General features: G+C 53.2%; 1 protein-coding gene across 5 annotated transcripts in view; it reads right to left on the reverse strand.

The window, feature by feature from the left end:
- Positions 1-7,990: 7,990 nt before the first annotated feature.
- SIL1 (SIL1 nucleotide exchange factor) overlaps positions 7,991-23,848 on the reverse strand; it is a 248,182-nt gene continuing 232,324 nt past the window's right edge. For all 5 annotated transcript variants that reach the window (XM_068980447.1, XM_068980444.1, XM_068980449.1 and 2 more), the window contains exons 8-10: positions 12,824-12,920; positions 12,229-12,393; positions 7,991-8,490 (exon numbers count right to left, since the gene is read on the reverse strand). In XM_068980447.1, coding sequence (XP_068836548.1) covers positions 8,134-8,490; positions 12,229-12,393; positions 12,824-12,920 — 619 coding nt within the window. In that variant the 3' untranslated portion in view covers positions 7,991-8,133. The remainder of the gene's footprint in view (positions 8,491-12,228; positions 12,394-12,823; positions 12,921-23,848) is intronic.

The following is a 23,848-nucleotide window of genomic DNA, read 5'->3' on the forward strand; positions in this document are numbered from 1 at the left end:
AGACCACTATGAAACCAAGTCTAAGGGGCCAGAGTCCTTTTCTTTGCCTTCCCATAGAGTGGAGTTTTACATCAGACATCTCCTGGATTTGCCCCCAGCATCTGCCATGCTCTGGCCTCCCGTTGGCCCTCTTTCCTGGATGGTACTGGCCCAGGGAGGGAGCAGACTGGGCTCAGGGCCACACCCACCATGGGAATTCACACGTCTGCACTTCAGGGTGCAGCTCAGAACCTCAGAGGCATCCTTGACATCTCCCTGGATGTCACCCCTCCCCTCCTGAATCATCCCCCTGGTTTGTAACTGTACCATGATGATGGCTGCCTTACAGACCTCCTAAACCTGCTGTCCTTTCCCAGCCTATGTCCCCATTCCCTAGTGTGTTGTCCTACCTCCCCCTCCTCAATTCCCGCCATTCCAGTCAGCTCTGCACGCCCATCTTCCTCTCCGCACCGTCAGTGGCCAAGGTGCACAGGCCCTCCCCGCCCACAGCCCCTCCCTTGGCCTCCGAAGCACCTCACTCTGGTTTCCTGTTCCTCACGGGGTGCCCCTCCTCCTTTTCCTAGCTGGTCCAAGTTGCACTGTCTGTCCCAGGGCTCAGTCCTCAGCCTCTTCTCTCTGGTTCTGCTTACTCCTGATCTTAGCCAGATTTCTGGCTTTAAATACCATCCAAATGCCAACTTTACCTAGAACTAGACTTCTATAACTGGCGGTCTCCTAAACTCTCCACTTGGATGTCTTTATGCATATTTCACACAGATTCTTCCCTTTGAAATGTATGCTGGGGCCAGCTACTTCTCACCAGTTCTGTTTGCCGTCACCTGGTCTAAGATCTCATCACTGCATTAGCTTCTTAGCATGTAACAAACTGCCCCGAAAACTCAGCAGCCAAGACAGCAAGCATCACTCACAGCTTCTGAAGATCAGGAATCCAGGAGCAGCCGAGTGGAAGGTTCTGACGCTTGGGTCTCTTGTGAGGCTGTGTCTCTGGAGGCTTGTGAGCAGAGGACCCACTTCCAGGCTCCTTCACAGGGCAGGGGTGGGAGGCTGCGGTCTGTGCCAGGTGGGCCTTCTTTCCCGCAGAGGGGCTCACGCCCCCACCAGAGTGAGCAAGCTGAGAGGATGGCAACCAGATGGAAGCTACGGCATGTTTTAAAAACCTGATCCCCAAAGCAATATGCGATGCCTTCAGTGTTATGTTGGTGACACGAACCACCCTTGGTCCACGGTGGGAGGGGACAACACAGGGGCACAGGCCAGGAGGTGGCTCCCACGGGCGTCTGCATGTGGACCACTGCAGTAGCCTCCTTCCCCGCACTGCCCCCCCAACCCCCACCAGGTGTCCCCAATCACCCTGTTTCCACGGCTCACAGTAACCCCTCAGAGACAAGCCAGAGCATCTCATTTTCCTAGCTCAACCTTCAGTGGCTTCCATGCCCTAGAAGCCGGAGTCCTAATTGACGAGTGTGGCCGCTTGTGTCTCTGGTCTTTCCTCTCCCCATTCTTTGCACCTGCCCTTTCCCACTTCCGGTTCTGCTCTTCCCAGAGACCACCCCCCCATTCCTTCTCAAGATCTCCTTCAGGTGTCTTGTCAAAAGTCTATCAGAAAGACCTCCCCTGATTCTCTGCCTCCCTGCTTCACAGGGATAGGAGTCCACTCGCCAAGGCCCAGGACACAGTGAACAGGTACCCTGGGGACCACTCATGGGACCGGGCCCACAGACGCTGACCTGCCTTCACTTGGCCCCTCCTCCTGGCTGACTCAGAATCCATGCTGACTCGGGACACTCGTGGCTTTTGTTGCCTTGACCTACAGCCCCGCACCCAAGCGCCAGCTAGACCATCCAGTCCACCTGTCTGCTCAGCCCATCCACTTCTCTCAGAGGCTGAGCCCACCCTGGTCTGGACGGCCCCCTCCCTCAGCCCCCAGCATCCATTACCCACTCTCCACCAAGTGGTAAAAGAAACTTCCAAAAATATTTCTCAAGAGTCAGTCCTCTGCACACAGCCCTCAGGGACCCCATGCCTGCCCTGGGAGTATCTGGACTGACCATGCTCTCTGCACCCACACTGTCTGCTGGAGGCGATTCCTAGGATGCCCACATGCTGCCCCCATGAGCCCATTACGTGCATGTCCCAGGCATCACCCTCGCCATCCCAACATTAATAGCACACACGTTACCAAAAGATGAAAGTTCTACTGAGCTTCGCCTCCTCAAGCAATAGCTATGAAATGTTTGATGTGCTACAGTTTTTCTAATACACATTAAAATTAACTTTAGTAAAGTGTTCATTGCTATAGCACCTAAAATCTCCCCTTGGCCACGACGGGCAAGTCACCCATGACCACCCCCTTCTCACCAGGCCTTGGCCCTGTTGCCCCCAGCACATGGCGTCACAGTGCCAGCTCACACAGGGCTGTCTGGCATTCTTTGGGGAAAAGGCAGTGGTCTTGGTGACTCCATAACCTCTCAAAGGCCCTGGCATGTGCTTGAGAAATAGTTCAACTGTTAGAATGATTCACTGCTTATTTAAACCAGTCCATCAGAAGATACTGGGAGGCAGAAAGCAGATCACAGAGGCGGCACCAGAGGTCTTGCCCAGCGGTCCTGAGTGCTCCACCCTCCTCACAGACCATGGGCTGAGCTTGGGGGAGACCAGCCTCACCGTGTCAGTGAGTGGGCTGTTCCTGCCCCTTGGCCACCGCTAAGGGCTGTCTCCCCTCACATCCCGAGGCTTCTTGCTTCTCAGCCAGGGCAGCCGTGACCCTCAGTGTCACCTCCCTGGGTGACACCTCAGGCCAGCTTCTCCCCTCGGTGCCTCAGCCTGGCATTCTGGGCCCAGCTGCCCTGCAACCCTGCTCTGGCCACCTCACACAGGCTGGGCAGAGCCCCACTGCTCTCCCCACTGCCCTGCTAACCATAGGGCAGTGCCTCCCATGACCGCTAGGCCCCTCACCTCTGCAGCCTTAATGCTCACAGCGTCCAGTCTCCACCCAGGCAAGGACTGCCCCCCCACTGAAGAAAGAGCAGGAGCTGCCGCATGTTGGGCACACCCAGGGCCCGTGTAGGCCTTCACCCACATCCCCCTGTTGTTCGTTTGCCGCCCGTGACGTGTCGCTATTACTGCCCCTCAAACCACAGGAGTGGGGACCAACTCCCTCACCCAAGTCACACAGCTCACGAGTTGCCCAGCCCCTCCTTCCAGCCACTCAGTCAGTCCCTCTAACATCCCCAGGTGCCCCAGAGGGCAGGCTCTTCTCCCCAGAGACGCCCTCAGACTCCCACCGCACCTGCCCGTTCCTGCATAGGTCCTCAGGACTGCATGTCAGTGTGTGGGGATTCTCCAGGCTCCTGGGTGAGGCCACCCCATGACTGATCACTGGATCCCAGTCCAAAGCATTCTAGCCCTCAATTCTCACACCCTCATTTCCTGCCTGACCAAGTCTGCCTTCCCTCAGTGGTTCTCATCAGCACACAAAAACACGTCATAGACCCCAGAGTTTAAAACAAGGAGACAAAAACCTTTTCTGGGTCCACCTCTCCCTCCCTTGAGCCAGAGCTCCTCAAGGGAACGTTGGGACTGTCTCCAGTGCCCACCGTCACTCTCCCTGCTCGGTCCAGCCCTCCTCCTCTCCTCCTCTCCGTGCTGGCGGCCACGCCCCCTCCTTGCACACTTGCTCCAGATGTCCACCATCACACCCTCACTCACCTTGCTTGAGTCCCCTTAACATGCTCCCCATCTTGGTCTCTAACACTCAGCTGGTCCAGGCCACTGACCTTGCTTCTCTTCTGCTTGATGAATCATGTGTAGCGACCAGGTTTTCAGGGTGGGATGGGGAGAGGTTGCATATATATCCATGTATTTTGTTACACATTTTACTCCTATGAAGGAATTACAGTACACAACTCACAATTAACGAAATATGCGACATTCTTTACTCGATTCCACACAGCTTAAATTCCACTGAGGCCTTCTTTGATTTTTGCTCAAATCTTGCATCCATAGCCAACCTATGGTTGAAACTGACAAATGAGTCTAGTTCTGACATGAATGTTGGTTGATATTTTTGTTTACCTTAAGGAGTAAGGAAGTGAAAGAACAAAAATAAGTGTGGGAATTTCACTTGTCAGTGAATGATGACTTTGCTGAATCAGAAAACATCTGTCAAATACTGTAAGACAATCCTCATTTTTTGTGTGCTAAATATAGATGACAAACAAAGCTTAATCGGCATTAATGTCTTCTTCATCACCCTCTTTAAGTCTAGACAATCAACAAAACAATAAATTAAGCCTTGATTTGTAACATTTCCCGACTTCCCTGGTGCAAATACTCCCACCACATCAGATTTCCGGCCACCCACGAGGTGTGCTGCTGGTGGTGCTAGGAAAAGAAGTTCGAGTACACAGTTAGTGTGCCCACCATCAGATGCGGGAGACGTTAAGTAATCTCAGAAGCACAGATAACAGCCAAATGCTAGGAAAGGAAACGTTTGAGTATTTGAAAGTGTTAGTTGCTCAGCTGTGTCCAACTCTTTGTGATCCCATGTGTCCACCAGGCTCCTCTGTTCAAGGGATTATTCCGGCAAGAATACTGGACTGGGTTACCATTTCCTCCTCCAGGGGATCTTCCCAACCCAGGGATTGAACCCAGGTCTCCTGCATTGCAGGCAGATTCTTTCCCATCTGAGCCACCAGGGAAGTATTTATTACAATTTTTTCGCTGTAATTTACACAGAGTAAAATTCACTTTCTGGGGTGTTTCTGAATTTTGACACACGTAGTGGTTGTGTAACCACAACTGAGACACAGAACATTTCCAACATGCTCCCCAAGATTCCACTCTGTCACCCCACTGTTGTTGATATGTCCCCTAAGTCCTGAACAAACGCTTTCCCTGTAGTTCTGCCTTTTCCAGAATGTCCCATAAATAAAGCAACAGTATACAGCCTTCTGAGCCTGGCTTCTTTTGAGTCAGCAGCATGCATCTGAGACGCACGCGTGTGCTGTGGGCATAGTTGTCTGTCCTTCCACGCGGAGCAGAGCACAACGTGGATTATTACCATGTTGGTCCATCCACCCCCAGGTAAGGGACATTTTACCTTATTCCAGTTTTGTTTTTACAAAAAAGTTGATATAAATGTTCAAGTACAAATTTTTGTATAAACAAAGATTTTTATCTTGGGTAAATACCTAGGAAAAAGAATGGGATGCTGTCTCACTGGCATTTTTGTCACCTGTTTGTCATTTCTATATCCACTTTGGTGATGTCTTTGCAAATCTTTATTTTTGAAATTGGGTTGACTGTTTTCTTGCTTTGGAAATTCTTCATATATTCTGGATGCAAAATCCTCTGTTAAGTATTTTTTTTTTTGACATTGATTCTGGATACAAATCCTTTTTGCCAAGTATATATTTTCTCCCTGTTTTTGGCTTGTCTTTATTTTTATTTCATAGAACAAGTTTCTAATTTTGATATAGTTCAATCTATCAGTTTTTAACATTATGAATTGTGCTTCTGGTGGTATAGCTAAAAACTAAAGTCATAAATATTTTCTTCTAAAAGTTTTACAATTTTTCATTTAGGTCTATATTTGGTTTTGAGTTAAATTTTGGGTAAGACAACAGTTATAGGTCAAGGTTCCTTTTCTAAAACATGGCTGTCCAGTTGCTGCTGCAGCTTCAACTTTACTGAAGTCCTGAGGTGAGGCTTCATCCTTGACTCTTTTCCCTCACACACCACATGCAGTCAGCCAGCAAGTCCTCTCACAGCGACCTTTAAAACACATGTGGAGTCTGACCACGTCACCTCACCTTCTCCATCATCACCCTGGTTCACACCACATCAGCTCTCACCTGGATTCTACACCAGACCCTGCGCCGGCTACCTGCTCCCACCCTTGCTCCCGTGTCATCTGTTCTCACCACACCAACGGGCATGGTCCTGTTAAAATGTCAGCCACGTCAGGTCTGTTCTCCACTCACGAGTCTCGAATGGCCCCCATCACAAAGAAGCAGCCCCAGTCCTCACCAGAGCTGCCAGGGTCCGCCCTCCTCATGGTGCTTACTATCCCCTCTTCCACTGAATCTTGCTTTTCTTCCAACCCCGGCCATGTTCCTGCCTCTGCTATTTCCTTAATATACCAAGCACTTCCCCAGATCCCACAGGGCTCACCGCCTCACTTCCTTCTCTTCACACTGCACCTCCTCAGAGAGGCCTTCCCTGACACTCCTCATCCCCCATTCTGGGCTTTGTTTTTCTTTACAGTTTTCAGCATTCACTGCCAGACATCATGTTACACAGCCCAGGTTGTGCTCCTTGGCTAAGTCCCAGAGCCTCTTCCTAGACCTGCAGACAACAGTCACCGATGAACTGGATGGTGGAACCAGAATCCACCCGAGACTAAGGACCAAGAAGGCAGAGGTCCCAGACGACCCAGATGAGGCCACTGAGAAGGCAGCCTGCAGGGCAAGCTTCACGCCTGCTGATGCCTTGTGTTGTGTATGTGAAGCAGACGGCAGATGCAGTGCCATCACCCGGCTGTGGCCTCAGTCACCTGGCACTGTCTGCCTCCCCTCACTCACTCTCGAGTCCCAGCACCTTTCTGGACCTGGCCTGCTCGGCCGTCTCTCCTGGCCCTCCCACCACTGCCTGTCAGATTAAAATGATCTTCTTCTAAGACAAACATTCAAACTTTTCAAAGCGTGTTCCACCCAGCAAACTCCAGCTCTGCCCCTCACTGCCTCTCTGACCTCAGGCAGCTCATTCAGCCTCCCTAGCCAGGATTTCCTCATCTGTGAAATGTACAGGCTACTGACAGGTTTAGAGGCTGCGAGCCAGCAGGCATCCAACTCGGAGGACTCTGCTCTGTGCCCCATGACGCCTAAGCCAGCAGGTATCCAACTCGGTGGACCGATTCCCGTGACGCCTGGGCCCCGAGGCATCCTACTCCAACTCCACAGACCCTGGCCCCCTCCTGCCCCCCTGGAGAACGCTCTGCTGCAGCAGCCTTCCCAGGCTCTCCGTGGGCAGGAGCAGGGCTGAGGCCACTGACCTGCCCCGGGTTCCTCTGGGCCTCGGTTTGCCCTCAGCTCAGCGAAACTGAGATTTCTACACGCAAGGCCAGGGTGGGGAGAGTTCTACACAGAGGCTGGGAGGGGCGGCCTAAGCAGCAGGAGTGAGCCTCTGGTGCATTGGGAAAAGCTGAAAAACAAACGCACCAGAATCCAAATCAGGAAAGCCCAGAGCAGGGGTTGCTGTGGCAACCTGCAGCAGGCTCCCAGACTGACGCTAAGCCTCTCTGGGGTGGGGGCTGCGGCTTGTCAGGCTCAGCTGCCCCTGCCTCCAAGGCTGCCACCTCCGGCTCAGTGCAGAGCACATGGACACAGAAGAGAGGCAAGGGTACGGAGAGGCCCCTTTGCTCCGTCAGGTGGGCCCAGCCTGGGCTCCCACTACCAGGTGTGGAGAGATTATTCCTCTTCCAGAGTGACACCTCAACCCAAAGGCCAACAGAGTGCACCAAGCGCCCCCAGTCCCACCACCCAGGACCCAGCCTCACCCATCAGCTGCCTGGGCTGACACAGCACCCCTGTGTGTGGAGATGCCCTCAAGCTTCTGCCACCAGCCTTGAAACTAACATGCAGGCACGGGACAGAGGGGGCAGAGTGCCCTCCACAGCTGGGTGAGGAGGGGTGAGCGCGAGTGCTGGACACTGGTGCGGTGCTTTCTGTGTGTCTTCTCGTGTTTAATGGCATTCCCCTTTGACAGAGGAGAAAACAGTCTCAGGGAAGCTAAGTGTCACCCCAAAGTCACAGAACCACTGGTGGGAGAGAGCTGGGTCCAGCTGGGCCTGGATCCTTCCCACAGGGCCCGTTACCAGGCGACCACCCAGCACGTCACCAGGGAACCTCAGCAGCCTGTCACCCAGTGACCACCAAAGCGCTGTGCCCAGACCACACAGACACAAGCAGACATTGGCCGTCATACCTCCATTTAATGGCCAAGCCAGCACTGCCCAGATGATGCCCAGGCCCCAGTGGGGAAGCCCCCCGTCCTGCCTGGTACCCCCTGAGAAGCCCACCCAAGCTGGTGCCCCTCAGTCTCACAAGTAGCGTCCCGGTTTCAGGGGCAGCCTCATCTCAGCTCCGTCAGCAAGCTGTTGATGGAGTCCAGGAGCTCCCGGAAGTAACCCTCGTCCTCACCCTCCTGGAGCTCCAGGGCGGCCAGTGCCTGGTACTCAGCCTGCAGGGTGCCCAGTGTCCCGCGGAGCTGCGTGTCCCGATGGAAGCGGTCCCGGCAGGTGGCCAGGAGGGCGCCCAGCGTCTGCAGTACCTTCTCGCGGGCGTCGTGCTCTGGCAGTGCCAGGAGGTGGGCGGTGATCTCGCACCAGCCCTGCTCCTGCAGGCTGGGCAGGAGGCGCACCTGGCGATACTGCTGCAGCTTCTCGGGGGACATGTCCCGCATCAGCTCGGCATCCTCCTCCGCAAACATCTGCCGTCCGCACGGCCGGGGCGGGGGTGGGGGCACACGGGACAGAGAACAGACAGAGGGCTGTCAGCTCCGCCCTTCAGGCCTGAAGGCACTTGGCTGACCCGTGAGTCTGTCCCCTCTCTGTCCACACCCTTGGGCCTCAAAGGCCCTTTGGAGGCAAGGTCAGCTGGATTCACAGCTCTACACATGCTCTCCAGCCCGTCCACATGTCCACCCATCTGTCCATCCATCCACTCATCCAAAAAAAAAAACCCTGCAGTGTGCCAGGTGCTGGAGAAACCAAGACGGAGACAGGATCCCTGCCCCCAAGCAGTTCGGAATCTGGCGGAGCAAGTCCTCAATGTCACGATGCATTTCGTGTAGCAGGGTGGGGTGGAGGCAGACAGTCTGGGCTCAAACCCTGCTCCACCACTGACAGCTGAATGACCAAACGGCCTTGGGCTGGCACTGAGCCTCCCTAGGACTCAATGTCACCACCCCTCATGCGGACGAGATGCCGAAGCCCCTTCAGGACGGTTGGGAGGACTCAATGGGACAGTGAACACACAGCCAGTGCCTGGCACACAGAGCCCACCAACGAAGTGAGTTTTACCATCATCAAACGGCAGCTGTGCCAGCGGCAGCATCACCACCACCACCACAGACCCACTCCCTCAGAGGAGTCGGGCATGGCGGGGAGAGGAAGCCGGTGTTTCCCTGAGTCTTGAGAGGCTTGTGGAGTTGTCCGAGGGGACGAGGGTGGAGGGTTCACACACGTGGGAGGCCTGTGACAAGAGGCTGGGGCCCGTCTCATGTTTGCAGCCCGGCAGGCTGTTAATGGTGGATGGGCACGAGGGCCAGGCTAGGCACAGAACATACAGAGCCCTGGGCATCCCTGGCCTCTACGCCGAGGGAAGTCTGGGCAGGAAGTTACACACATGGCCTGTGTTGGTGATGTGCAGAAACCCAGCTCCAATAGAATGTGGTGGGAACCAATCCTGGCAGGCATTCAGAGGCAGGAAGGGAACACCTTAGACCTGACAGAGTACCACCTCACTTCATTACATAGAGTACTAACCACTGCACGATCACAGCACGCCACCAGGAGTCTACCAGTCACTTCACTCGTCAGAGGAAGGTATGCGGAGACGGAGGAGCAGCAGTGGGCACACTAAATGCACCCTCAGGAAGAAAGAAGGACTCGCTGCCCTAACTCCAGGGGAGAATGGGGCGTGCGCGACAGGGCAGGCAAGAAGAAAGCCCAGAAAAAGCTCAGGGCCCACAGCAGACCACCTGATGGCTCTGGGGCTCCTCAGAGCTGGCAGGGGAAGCAGGAAAGAAGAGAGGGTCAGTTTTCTGACACAGAAAAGGCTAAGAGGGACGTGGCTGTCATTTCCTAACCTACTCCCATCCCGCCAGCTCCACCCGTGAAACACGCCCCAGTCCTGCCAGCTCTCTGCCCCAGGGCCCTACTCTGCGCTGTGCCTCTCAGTCTCCTGCCTCCCAGGCCCAGCCTGCCCCCTCCAGGCCCCACCCCAAACCCTCCACACTGGGCATTTCTGACAATAAAGATGGACTCCCCTCCCTGGGACGTGCAGGCGCTGCAGGCCCTGCCCCCCCGGGCGCTTGGACGCCTCCTCACTGGTGCCTTCACTCTGGCACGTGTCACACTAACCCTCCCCGAGGGCCTGTGCAGGGGCAGCTCGCACTTCCAGGCACCCTCTCACCCAGCACCAACTCCACAGTCAACCTGACTCAACCCTTAGATCTCACTCAGCAACTCCCCTGACTGCCCCAAAGAGTCAGGGCACTGATCGTAAGCCTCCAGGGCCCACACACTCTAGGAGGGTCTCTGGTAAATGTCTGCCTGGAAGCACCAGGAGAGCAGGGACTATGGGCCAGGCACAGCACCGGGCAGGCAGACACCCAGGCAACACTTGTGGAAGGGCCCTTCAGCTCCATGGAGGCATGAGAAGACATGGGTTCATGACCACAGGTAGGCGTCCCAGCTCTGCAGGAGCCCGGATATCAGGACACAGTTTCTTAGTAGAGGGTCTGCCCAGAGCCAACGGACAGAAGAAGAAATGCCTGGGGTTTGGCAGACGATCGAAGGGGCAAGGACCAAGGAGTCTGACAATCTGAGAGGTGGGCCCGCACTTTCCTGGGAATTCTGAAATCCAGCCACTACCTCTGCACACAAGCGATGCCCTCAAGGAGCCTGGCACCCCTCCACCCTGTCACACCTCTTCCTTTGGGAGCCCTGTACCCATCCCCCATGTATGCTCTCTGAGAAACCACAGAACAAGACGTCCTGACGGCCTTAAGCGTAGAGCACGCCTGCCATCTGTTCTATCGCTCCGGCTGAAACCCCTCCACCATCTTCCTCCTGCAGACAGACGGCTAACTTCATGCTGTCTGCAGAGAGATGCCAGGCCCTCCCTGATCCTCATGGCACCCAAAGCCTCCAGTCCGGCTCCTGGGCCAGTTGACTCAGAGAGCCTTGGTCAGACTGCCAGCGGCGGCTCCCCGGGGATGACGCAGTCACAGTGCCCTGTGCCAGGGCCGGGGGCAGCAAAGACACCCAAGACACCAGGGGAAAGTGACAGCGTTCTCCCGGGAAATGCCAACCAATGCACACATCCTTCCCCAGGCTTGCTGCCCTGTTCCCAGGACGTCAACTGTGCCCAGGCCTTATTAACTGGATGTGAGCACCACATGGCTGCCTGCTGTTCTGAGAAATCAGGTTTCTGCAGCTTAGAGGGGTGAAGGAAGAGAGAGGAGGAGGGGAGAGAGAGGAAGAGGGACAGCCTGAGAGACGAGAGAGGACAAGAGAGGCAGAGAGACCGAGTGCACACAAACAAAAGCCAATAGGTGGAGAGAAAACCAGCAAGGGACAACCTGATCCAGCCTGAGGCCTGGGGGAGGGGTGCACAGAGCCGAGAGGCGCAGCAAGGAAGGGGTGGGCCCTCTGTCTCCAGCATGGTCCCTGCGGCTGCCCAGCCCTGCTCCACTGAGCCGAGTGGACTGTGGGGAGAGTGTGGCCCCTGAGAGGCAACAGAGAAAACCCTGCCAGAGCTCTCTGCAGCAGCTGAACTAAGAAATCAGGCCTGCCTGGTTTTACCCTCTCCTTAATTAAGACACTTTCCAAGCTCACAAAGACCAAAGTGGGCTGGGCACCAAGTCTCCGTGCAGGCAGCAAGCCCCTGGGGCCCTCGATGGCAGCTAGTCTGAGTCTGGCCCAGAGCCAAAGCTCCCAAACCAGAGGAGGCACCTTCAGGTTGCCAGAATCTTCAGGTTCAGCGTTATTCTAGCCCGGCTCCTTGGTCTCCTGGCTGCTGTGGTGGCTCCAGACACAAGCTGCTCCACCCCACCTGCTCCTGGTCGCCCCCACCCTACGCTTCACCACACAGGAACTTTCGTTTCATGGAGGGCTGATCTTGGCTGTTCAGGCCTTCGGTCATACTGACCCCGATGCCTGCACTCTTGGCCCTGACCACTGCCAGCATGCCCTCCTCCCTCCCACTCCGTGCAGCTCTCAGGCATGAGCTCAGCAGTCACCTCCCACAGAACATCCACCCTGACATCTCAGAAGTCCTGGGCTCCATCACATCCCTGCCCAACTCCAGGCTGGCACACGTGCTCAGGTCACTCCGCTATGAGGATGGAGGGACGGAGGGAAAATCCTGGGGGAGGGAGAGGTCAAATAACCAGAAGCACACACAAAGCAGAGGGCGGGGTGGCCGGGCCCCAGGAACTCACCTTCTCGGTGACCAGGTCATAGAGCAGGGTGACCACACGCACGGCCAGCACCTCCATGCCCTTCTCCTGGACCAGACTCCTCAGCACCTGCAGCCCCCCCAGCTTCAGGAACTGCTGCTGGGCGTAGGGGAAGTGTCGTAACAATGAGCACAGGGCGAACAGGGCCTGGGGAGAAAGAGACCCTGATGGGTGAGGGGCCACAGCGACCAGGCCCTGCGGCGGGCACCCAGAGGGGCCCCAAGAGTCCCAGCCCAGCCCCCTTCTCTCTGGCTCCACCCACCACCCTCGGCATTAGCTGCACCCCAGGACCCAAGGCTGAGAGAGGAGAGACATCAGACACCTTCAACATCACCCAGTGGACAAATGGAGGCCCAGGGCAGGAGCTGGGGTGCTGAAGCTGGGAGCTGAACCCAGGCCTCAGACACCTCGCAGGCTGCCTGGCTGCTTCAGAGAGAGGCCCTTCCCGCCACACCACCCAGGGATGACCACTCAGGCCCCCAAGGGTTACGAGTGCAGTCTGGAGAAGGACCCTCCTCGCCTTCTAGGTTTCACAGGTGTGCTGAGGTCTGAACAAGAAAAAAGGGCAGAAACACACCTTCTTCTTCGTAGTGAGAGGCTGCTCCGTGGCCAGAATCACCAGCAGTTTCTGCAGGGCTCCCCCCTCAATGGCCTCCACCTGGACCTTTGGGTTGCTGTGGGGAAGAACAAGAAACCATGATTTTGCACCTACTCATCAACCTGGGGGCATGCCCAGCCCGGTAAGGGGGCTGCTGCCACAGCAGCCATCCCTGGTGAAGAACAAAGGGGGCTTCCCCTCTGGACAGGCTAGGACCTAGCTGGGCAAACAAAACAAAATGATGTGGGTCCACCTGGGTACAGTGGCCTACGGCACAGGCGACAGGGCCCAGGGCCCCAGGCCAGCGTCCACTCTGCATCAGCCAACAGGCTGGCGTGATCTGGGGACGGAAATCTCATTTTCAGATTCCACTACGCTAAATGTGCTCCTTCAGGGTCCCTCCAATGGAAAGCCTTCCTCCACGCTCCTCGAGGCAGCCATACCTGCTCCCCTGCTGCCTCCAGGAATCCAGAAGCATCACGCTCTGGGGAAACTAACGGGGTGTGGAGCTGCAAGGCCTCTTCCGCCCCCTCCCCTCCTGGGTGGCGCACACAGACAGAGCGTGGGGAGGAAGGCAGTCAAAAAGAAAGGATCCAGGGAGCCTCTGGTCCTGGGGAGATCCTGACACAGGAACAACCAAGCTGCCTCCTGCCGTGCTCTCCACTCTGTGCCTGTCCCTGCATCCCAGCACAGGGTCTGCTGTGGTGCAAGCCCCGGGCAACAGGGAGGGAGTGAGCTGACACGTGGACAACCATAACTGCATCAACCAGCAAACGGGCAGCAATGAAACACTCAAAACCCAGGGCTGCCCCTGGAACTCCAGTGCCCATTCTGGGCTGGAGAAAAGAGTAATGATGAGCTTCAAACAAACATTTCAGGCAAAGCCCTCCTGGATGAAAGGACAGGGGGCCTGAAGGGTGAGACCTCCCCTGGGGCAGTGTGCCAGACAGGGACACACTGGGAACCATTTGCTTTCTAAGACTAAACTGGTGATGAATTAGGGATTGAGAGCCAAGTGCAGGGACCTGTGTAGTCAGGCCCTCGAGGAAGACTGAGATGCCCTTACCAGCAGCTTATAAGGTCTTGGGAAAGGTGGCAGGCAAGTGAAAGCCTGAGACCAGCAGCAAGGGGCTGGGGTAGGGGCTGGGCCCGAGGTGAGACGCAAGCACACAGAGGGCCCCAACTCTCTTCCGGGCTCTGGCCGCCAAAAAGTACCCTGGAGACCCAAAAAGCACGTTTCTCCAAAACCCCACCTCAGCAGGGGGCCCTCACAGCATGGGGAGAATGAGGCAGGATGCTCAAGATACAGACAAATCACAGAGACGACTCCTGGTCCAAAACCCAGAGAAAGGGGAGGCGGACAAGAAGAGAGCGCAGGCGGCTCGGAGGAGAGGCCCTGGCCGGACCGTACAGTCACAGGGCCCAGTGAGTGCCTGACGGCCCACCCTCTACTCCTGCCAGGCGGCAGCCTCAAAGCGCAGTGCAGCCCAAGCACACAGGGCTGGTCTTCCCGCTGTAAGATGGGAGGAGCCCGCACCCCTCCGCATCTCCTCTGCAGAAAGGACACGAGGGTGGGTGCCGGCCTCTCCCACTGCAACTTCACGCATGTCTGAAGAGCCGTCTGCAGAAGAGGGCTGGAGTCGCTGGGGAGGAAGGCTGACAGCGCCTCTCCAGACAGGCAGGTGGGCACTGAGCCTCTCCCCTAGCCCTTGCTCCTGCAACTTGAGACAGGCAGCTGCTTCATCAAAGGGTGAGCTAATTAGGGCTGTCTCTGCCATCGTGTGTCTGAGGAACGCTCACCCGCAATAGGCAGGGTCTAGGAAAAGAAGTCAACCACGCTGAGAAAATTCATACAAACGTCAGATGCAGTCTCCCAAGGAAGAGATGGCTAGGAGGCCCAACATCGCATCAGCTTCAGGGAACAGCACCGAGGAGCCCCGCCCCCAGTGGGCCCCCAGAGCGGCACAGACAAGCTCCTTCAAAGACGGCGTGCGAAGCCTCGTTCTCGTCTACAGATCTGCTGAGAACAAGACCCAGAGAGGCAACACAGCTCAGGAGCAGAGGGGCCCCCAGGGAGGCCCAGCCTGAGCGGCCCTGGAATGCCTCCCTATCACCAGCCTGGGCAGTACTAGGGGAGGGGAGAGACACGAAGAAGACTGGTCTCTGCCCCCCACCAGGTCTCAGCTGGTAGAAGGGGAGAGAAGACCCAAACCCCAGAGGGAACCAAAGCACAAACAGTGAAAAAACAGACTACCAGGGGCCAAGGGGAGGGCACGTACTCTGTGGGCAAATCCCTAGGAACCTCCAGAGGAAGAATAAGCCAGTGGGAGTAAACAAAAAATGCCCAAAGCTAAGAAGAGACATGGCTTCCCAGTATTTCTGTCCACAGACGCCTGATGTGGGGTAGAAAGGGCCGCACAGCACTGTGCCAGGGAAGATCTGGAGGAAGGCACAGGCCAGGCAGTTAATTGCTCAGAGATGCCCCACGTGCAGAACAGATCCTCGTGGACACTCAGCTTCTTTTCTGCTGCTCAACACTGGCAAGCCAGGCTCCACACATACAAGAGACACCACACCACCATATTCCACTTACAGGCTCCAGAGCGAATAAGTGAATGGCTATGTAACTTTAGGCCCTGCCAGGTGGCTCTGAACCTACAGTCGGTGGGGCTTCAGAGAAAGAACAGGAAAGTCTGGTCTGGAAGAGCCAGCAGGGCTGCCCAAAAGAAGCGAGACTGCAGGAGACTGGGAGGTCAGGTGAGGAAGACAGTCTGTGGACCAGAAGACCAGCATGTGCTCAGGGAACAACATGAGCACGTCTAGAGAGGCTAGGAGACCGTTCAGTGGAGGCTGCCCTGAAGAATCATTGAGAACAGGGCTGAGAGGTGCAGCTGACCCCTGACACAAAGGCAGGTCAGGCTGTGACTGAGCAGGGGAGATGCAGGACCCATAACCTGCCCAGTAAGTGGAACTTGCTCCTGCTTCTCTTTCCTCGACACTTGCAAGGCAAAGTGGGGAGCTGGAAACGTGCCTGCAGGGCACACAGACACAAGAGAGGGCCCAGGAGAAGGGCCTGTGTCAGGACAGTGACCCAGGGGTGGGAGAGGACTTGGAGGGACACTCTGAGGCAGGCCAGCCCACCAGTCGCAGGTCAGGCCGGCGCTGTGGTGCGGTGTGTGTCTCTCCCTGCCCAGCGTCCTTTCTCCTCACCAGGCTCTGACATCCTTCCTTCCCTTCCTCCTTTGACTGACTCTCCCACTCCCTGTGGTCCTGATGGGTAAGGGGCCTGTGGCCCAGCACTGGTTCATCATGTTGCCCCTTCACCAGGCCCTCAGTGGGCTGCTGAGGACGGGCCATCAGAGCCCTTCAGTCTTTGACCCTGGAGTCAGGACACAGAAGTTTCTTCTCCACAAGGCAGACAGTGTGCTGCAAGCCAGGGTACCTACAGCCAAGAGCAGCCAGGTTCGTCCCAAGCCCTCTAAATGGAGGGGAGCCCATCCAGAGTAGGAAAGAACAGAGCTCAAACACAGAAGTACACCAGTGAGAAAAAGGGAAAGCCTCGTGCCTACTGCCCCTCGACAGACTCACTTTCATGAGGCAATCAATCTACTCTTTCCCACCTGCAGCCGAGTCCTGAAGACCTGCGTGAGTAGAGTAGGACCAGCGGCCAAATGTGGGCCTGTAGCCGAGTGTGGCCTTGGCAGCCCTGGGCCTACACCTTGACCAGCCTGAATGAGAGAACCCACGTAACTCTAGGCCCTACCCCAGGGCTCAGGGCTTCAGTGGTTTCATGGACATGCCAGAGACTCCATACAAAACCCTTCTGAAAACAGCCTTCTAGTGCTTTCCAGTCAAGGGGCTGAGGAAACACAGCCAGAGGGTGGAAAAGACCAGTCTCACATTTCTAGATGTCACTCAGTCCATCCATCAGGGACAGTGGAGAAGGGCTTCTCTTGAGCAGTCAGCCCTGGAAGGGCAGACACAAACCTGCTCTCAGAGAATCTCTCTCGAGAGCTCAGCCCTGGACTCTGAATGCTCTCTGCTATGTTTTGGGGGAAGAAGTGCCCCAAACAGCGCAGAGTGAGGTCCATAGGATGTGCAAGGGGCAGGGCCCAGAGAACATTCAGCGAGAACCCTGTAAACAATGGCTGATGGCCTTAGGTGAGTCCCTTTGCTTCAGAGTCTTCACCTGAGGCAGAGCTAAAACTACCTTGAGTTAAAGACAGAAAAGCCAGTGAGCACCAAAATGCTAGCCAATACACTGTGACTGGAAGACTGCAATCACAGCACGCTTGCTGTGCGCATTTTGCGGCCAGACCAGAACACAGCTTCTCCTCGGCCCAGAGGCCCCAGGCACATGTATGCTGGTCTCAGCCCCTCCCAGTCCAGACTTAGGATCTGAGCCGCAGCCACAGAGCCTGGAGGCGGGCGTGGGGGTGAGGGTGTCTTGCCGCCGGACGATGGGTGTCCTGACAACTGAGGCATTGAGTGAGTTAAAGGGCAGGGGCCTGGCATGTCTCTCAGCGACATCAGTGGCGCTGGTGTGCTCAAAGTCAACAGAAGGATATTAAGGACGTAGCTCATCTCCCATGAGATAAATGAGAATAAACCTTGTTCAGGGCTAAGCCGGCTGGGCTGAATAAACACCATTAGCACTTGGATTACTGGGATGTTCACAATCAGCAGGCGAGTCAGCTGTCTGAGTGCAGAGGGACAGCAGCAGCTGCTTCTCAGTAAATCTTGGCGAGGGGGGGGGAGGGGGCATTGCAGAAGCGGAAGAGACTGCATTTGCAGAAACCAAACAATTTGGGTTGGGGTGACCAATGTGGGAACCTGCCAAGGGTCAGAGGTCATGTTTTAGCTAACCAGGCTGAGCAAGTGTCAGGGGGTGTTGAGGGGGTGGTGGAGCTGATCTCAGGGTGGGCAGCCAGGCCTGGCCATGGGGGCTCAGGACAACGCTGCCTGCTTTAGAGGCAGGGAGTGCCTCCTCCCTCCCAGGCACTCAGGATGCGGCTATATAATGTTCAAGGGAATATGGCACCCTTGTTCCAAAACTGAGGGCTTTCAAGATGGTGAGGGCAGAGCAGTAAGTCAAGTACAGGCCCTCTACCTTGGGGGGTCCTCTGCGATGCACGGGGGCGGTGGAGCAGGCACTGCTCCCAGCGGGGGCGTGTGCCCAGAAACAGGAAATGCACAGAATCTGCTCACCCAGCATGCTCATGGGTGAATCAGAACAGTAAGGGCTAAAAAGGGAGTCTGAATCAGTGGAAAAGGAGAAAAACAGAAAGGGAGAGGACAGGAAATACGGACTGGGTTGATGGCTTCAGTGGTGGCTGAGGAAATACTAAGCTGAGACCCCTGGCGTAGAGCCTGTGTGGTCCAGAGTCACAGCCCAAACCGAGATGTGGGGCCTGTTCACAGCATGCTGGGGAAACAGAGGGTATGTTCTCTCTCACGAGTCCCTGCAGTATTTCTAGGTAGGACAATCATTACTCCGTCTTAATAACAGAAGACAAAGCTGCCACTGTTCTGAAAGCTCTCTGAGAAGATGCTGTGCAGTGGGGAGGGGGAAACCTCAGGTTCAATCGTTTGTGATCCTGCCTGATGACGCTGTGTATGCTCAGAGAAAGGTCCCTTCTCTGACGGCCTCAGCCTGTCTGAGCCCCAGTGAGTAGCCCTGGGTCCCCTGTGAACACAAGAACTTGCAGGATGTGTACTCCCAAAACAGGCTTATTAAGGATCTACACTAGCCTACCACCTAGGGATTAATGCGGTTAAGCAGTCATTAATCAATCAAGACATGGACAGTTATCAGCTTAGAAAAAACCCAAAAACCACATACAACTCTTCCACATGAAAATGAAGCTGCCAGGAGAAATAAAGACACTGAAGCCTGTAATGAGCTTCAAACCATGTAACTGTGGTGGGAACCACGCTGGGCCTCTTAGAAGTTCCATCTGGACATTGAAGAAGAGAAGGGAGTGTCACAAGACCCATTCAAATACAGTCCCCAAACAGATGCCAGTCTCAGAAGCCAGTGTAGGGTGCCCGCAGTCCACCACAATGACACAGCTCACAGGAGCATCTCCAGAACATCTTTCCAGACACAAACACTCAGAATGATAACCTGCCCACCCTGGGAGAGGAAAAGGGGGCTCAGAGGAAAGGGCACTGAAGAATCTTCTTGACATCTGGGAGCCCACAGCCCTGCCTCACAGTCACCTGGGGCATTCCCTGCCCCAGCCTTAAATCACTGCAGTATGTGCATGCTAAGTTGGTCAGTTGTGTCTGACTCTTTGAGACCCCATGGACTGTAGCCCACCAGGCTCCTCTGTCCATGGGATTCCCCAGGCAAGAATATGGGAGTGGGTTGCCATGTGCTCCTCCAGGGGCTCTCCCCCACCCAGGGATCAAACCTGCACCTCTTGTCTCCTGCACTGGCTGCTGGGCTTTTTTTTTTTTTTACCACTAGTGCCACCTGGGAAGTCTAAATCATTTCAGACTGGGCACGAAAAAACTACTATAGAGGGATTTCTCTGGTGGTCCAGTGGTTAAGAGTCCGTGTTCCCAGTGCAGAGGGCCTGGGTTCAATCCCTGGTCAGGAAGCTAGATTCCACAGGCCGCATCTAAAGAGCCCATCTGCCTCAGCTAAAACCTGGTGCAGCCCAATAAATAAATAAAATTTTTCAAATACCATCGAAAACTGTACAGAAAAGTGGCACAACGAAAAAAGACTTCCATCAAGAGTCACAAATTGGTACTATTTTACTACATTTTCTCTACATATATTTACACATTTTTCCTGAGATCTGAAGCCCCTTTACCCCAAACGTATCAAGTGTGCATTTCCTAAGAACATAACCACAGTAATCAAAATGAGGAAATTAACATGGTGCATGATCTACACATATTCAGATTTTGCCAACTGTCTCCAAAATATCCTTTATTAGGAAAATAATTTTAGTTCAAGGTCCAACCCAGCCCGTACACTATGAATTGAGAAGCATGTCTCCACATCTCCTTTAACTGTGAGGCAGCCTTCCTTGGTCTTTGTCTTCTTTCCTGACGGTAACAGTTTGGAAGTGCACAGGCCAGTTGTAGAATGTCCCTCAGCCTGAAGCTGATATGTTTTCCTGGTTAGACTGAGGTAGTGCATGTTGGCAGGAGTGACACGAAAGCAACGTCTTATCTTTCTCAGTGCCTCATATAAGGCAGGACGTGACATCATTCAGGCTCAAGAGTGGCTGGGTTCACTTTGATTACTTGATCATGGTGGTACCTGCAGGCTTTCTCCACTGTAAAGATACTACTTGTCCCTTCGAAACTGACATGTATTTTGCAGGGAGATTCCTTGAGATATGAAGACAACCTGTTCCTCATCAAACTTTCATCCGTTAGTTCTGGAGTTCACTAATGATTTTTATTTAAAATAATTAATCCTCTGCCCCAAGGCCATCTGTTCCTAATATCTGAGGCCATATCCAAGCTTTTGGTAGTAGTATCACAAAACTGACTCACACTGGGCCTGCCGAGGTCGAATCCCTGAAGGCTGTTCCTATCACCCTCTGATGAGGCAAGGCTTCCCCAACATGGCCCTGAATACAAGCAGAGCAGGTAAAAAGCCAGTTATAAATGGTATGGGTGGACTGACACCATATATTTGTTCCTTCATGGTAAGATTAAAAAAAACACAAAACAATGAATGTGGGTTATTTATAAAATTAAAAATTTAGTAACAGCCAAATTTAAAATGTCACTTTGCTATGTGTTTGGACAAACACTTCTGAAATGCAGGTTCCCTCTTTGTCTACAACATTGAGTCTTAACTTCTAGGCTGGTAAATTTTTCTAAAAAAGACATCAGAGTTAGGAGGCAGCATGGGAGTCTTCTGGGGTGCTGATAAAGTTCCATTTCTTGACTCAGGTGGTAGTTACATGGGTATATTCACTTTTAAAAAGTCATCAAGTGATACACGTAAGATGAATGTACTATCTTAGAAGGAAGAGAAGGAGGAAGGAAGGGATATGAAGCTTTATATCAGTCTATTTTCATGGAACCCACACTAACTCCAAGAGATCATCTCTCTTTAGAAATGCTCATAAATGAGGTCTCAAAACTTGCCTTGTTATTCTGAAAAGCAAAACAGTTACCATGTCTGCTTACTCCTCTCTCAGTGATGCTTAAACATCCATATGTGCACAGTCTCATGATGATATCCATGAGCTTTCATTTGATTTTTCAGACCTTAATTAATTTTAAGAAGCCAGTGGCTCTTCTCCCTCCTTCCTCAAGTTCTCTTAACCATGTTTGCTTTACTCTTTCTGACAGGAGGGCCATTCTCCTTAAAAGAGAAGTGAAGACATAAAACAGGATGGCAATGAGCCTGGCTGGGCAGGCGGCCCAACGTGCTCCCTGTCATTTCTTACTCCGAACCCCAACTGCTCAGGCAGGCCTGGGCTCTCAGCACCTCAGTCATGACAGTGCTCTCGGAGAGCTACACCTTTTGTTCTGTTTGTTCTTGGTTACAGGCCCCTTTATCATCTTTTAGACAAAGCTCAACACTAACAACTCCCCAAGTGGCCTTATTGGTCTGAATAAGGTGTCTCCTCTCTGTTTCTTGCAGTAATCACTTGTGACTGTACTAAGCACATTTCATTGTTCAGACTATGAGTCATCCTTCCCTTCAAAGCCCTTGCCCAAACATATCTGCTTTTCCCTGGACCTTCTAAAATCTGCTTTCCCTCAAACTCAGAGTTCTGTATTTCCCTTGGTTTCTCTGAACATGGCCACTTTCTACTAAAGTTTCCAACACCTTCACTTCACCAAATAAATCATTCGTGACACTCAGAAAACCATTTCAATGAAGCCCTTTTCCTTAACCTTCTGAGGGATAAAACTATTAGAAAAGTGAGTTAAGAAATAAAGCAATTAAAAATTGATGAGATTCATGTTTTTTTGCAGAAGGAGGTTTTCCCAAGGGTCCAGATATATAAAGACCCATAGCACCACACCAACTTGCTTCTGCACCAAGTTTTATTATCTCAATGCAAAAACCCTCTCCCACACTAAGGGTTGAATAGCTGACATCCCAGCATGGTTTTGGTGATCTAGGAGCCAGCGATTGGGACTTTCGTCTTATCAAAAAGCCCAAACTCAAAAAGCAAATACTGAGTGAAAGCTGCTCTGGAGTCAGAGAGACCCAAGTGCAAGTTCTAGTTCCAGCATTTTCAAGCTGTGTGGCTGCAACATGTTAATAAACCTCTTCAGACCTCAGTTTCTTCATCTATAAAATAGGAATTAATAATATTTATCTCATGAGATTGCTGTGGGTATGAAGTGTGATAATATATAAAGAGATTAGCACACTTCCTGGCAAATACCAAGCATTCAAGTTAACAGTTTTAATCATAATATATTGTACTTTAATGAAAATTACTGTTCTTACCTTTCTTCTAAGAAAGGCAAAGTGCCTGGGTTTTCAGGCTTCTCAGAAGTGGAGGGGCTACCTGTGGTACAGGACAAAGAAGAAGGTAATACCTCCACTGAGGAGCCTTGGATTCTCATTCCCAGCTCCTCTGGCTAGACAGACAAGGCCAGTACAGGAAGAATTCATTGGGGAGAAGTGTAATTAACAAGCTAGAGGGAGAGACAGGGAGGAAGGATCAAAGAAGCTAATTAGAACTGGCTAAAGGGAGGCCCTGCTTATTTAACTTATATGCAGAGTACATCATGAGAAACGCTGGACTGGAAGAAGCACAAGCTGGAATCAAGATTGCCGGGAGAAATATCAACGACCTCAGATATGCAGATGACACCACCCTTATGGCAGAAAGTGAAGAAGAACTAAAGAGCCTCTTGATGAAAGTGAAAGAGGAGAGTGAAAAACTTGGCTTAAAACTCAACATTCAGAAAACTAAGATCATGGCATCCAGTCCCATCACTTCATGGCAAATAGATGGGGAAAACAGTCGCTGACTTTATTTTTTGGGCTCCAAAATCACTGAAGATGGTGATTGCAGCCATGAAATTAAAAGATGCTTACTCCTTGGAAGGAAAGTTATGACCAGCCTAGACAGCATATTAAAAAGCAGAGACATTACTTTGTCAACAAAGGTCTGTCTAGTCAAGGCTATGGTTTTTCCAATAGTCGTGTATGGATGTGAGAGCTGGACTATAAAAAAAAGCTGAGCACCGAAGAATTGATGCTTTTGAACTGTGGTGTTGGAGAAGACTCTTGAGAATCCCTTAGACTGCACAGAGATCCAACCAGTCCATTCTAAAGGAAATCAGTCCTGGGTGTTCACTGGAAGGACTGATGTTGAAGCTGAAACTCCAATACTTTGGCCACCTGATGTGAAGAGCTGACTCATTTGAAAAGGCCCTGATGCTGGGAAAGATTGATTGCAGGAGGAGAAGGGGACGACAGAGGATGAGATGGCTGGATGGCATCACCGACTCAATGGACATGGGTTTGGGTGGACTTTGGGAGTTGGTGATGGACAGGGAGGCCTGGCATGTTGTGGTTCATGGTGTTGCAAAGAGTTGAACACAACTGAGTGACTGAACTGAACCGAAAGGGAGGCCACAGAGTAGGGAACATGAAAGAGAGAGAGCTAAAGGGAAATTATCTGTGGCCTTATAAATATTCAACAAATGTCTCCCATAACTGTCTCAGTCTGAGGGAAGCAAGGTGGGATCAACAAAGTTAAACAGAATGAAATTTAGGCTTAATCATATGGGAAGTTTTCACAGTGAGATTTATCAAGTCTATCAGAGAACCCAGAGTGGGTGTGAGATGGGTCTATACCAGCTCCCCTAAGTGCTAAAGGCTGACAAGAGCTGACAAGTTGGTCTGGCATGGTATGAGCACCCCAGAAAGACCACTGGCCATCCTTGTTCCAAGGTGCAGGCAATACACCTTCTCAACAGGCCTTTAGTGGCTCAGGAAGAACTTTCTTACTCACTTAAATTCCGCTCTCAAGAGTTCTGAGACATGTGCTGGGA

The sequence above is a fragment of the Capricornis sumatraensis genome, chromosome 9 (genome assembly GCF_032405125.1).
Source record: "Capricornis sumatraensis isolate serow.1 chromosome 9, serow.2, whole genome shotgun sequence".
In the NCBI taxonomy this organism is placed as follows: Eukaryota; Metazoa; Chordata; class Mammalia; order Artiodactyla; family Bovidae; genus Capricornis; species Capricornis sumatraensis.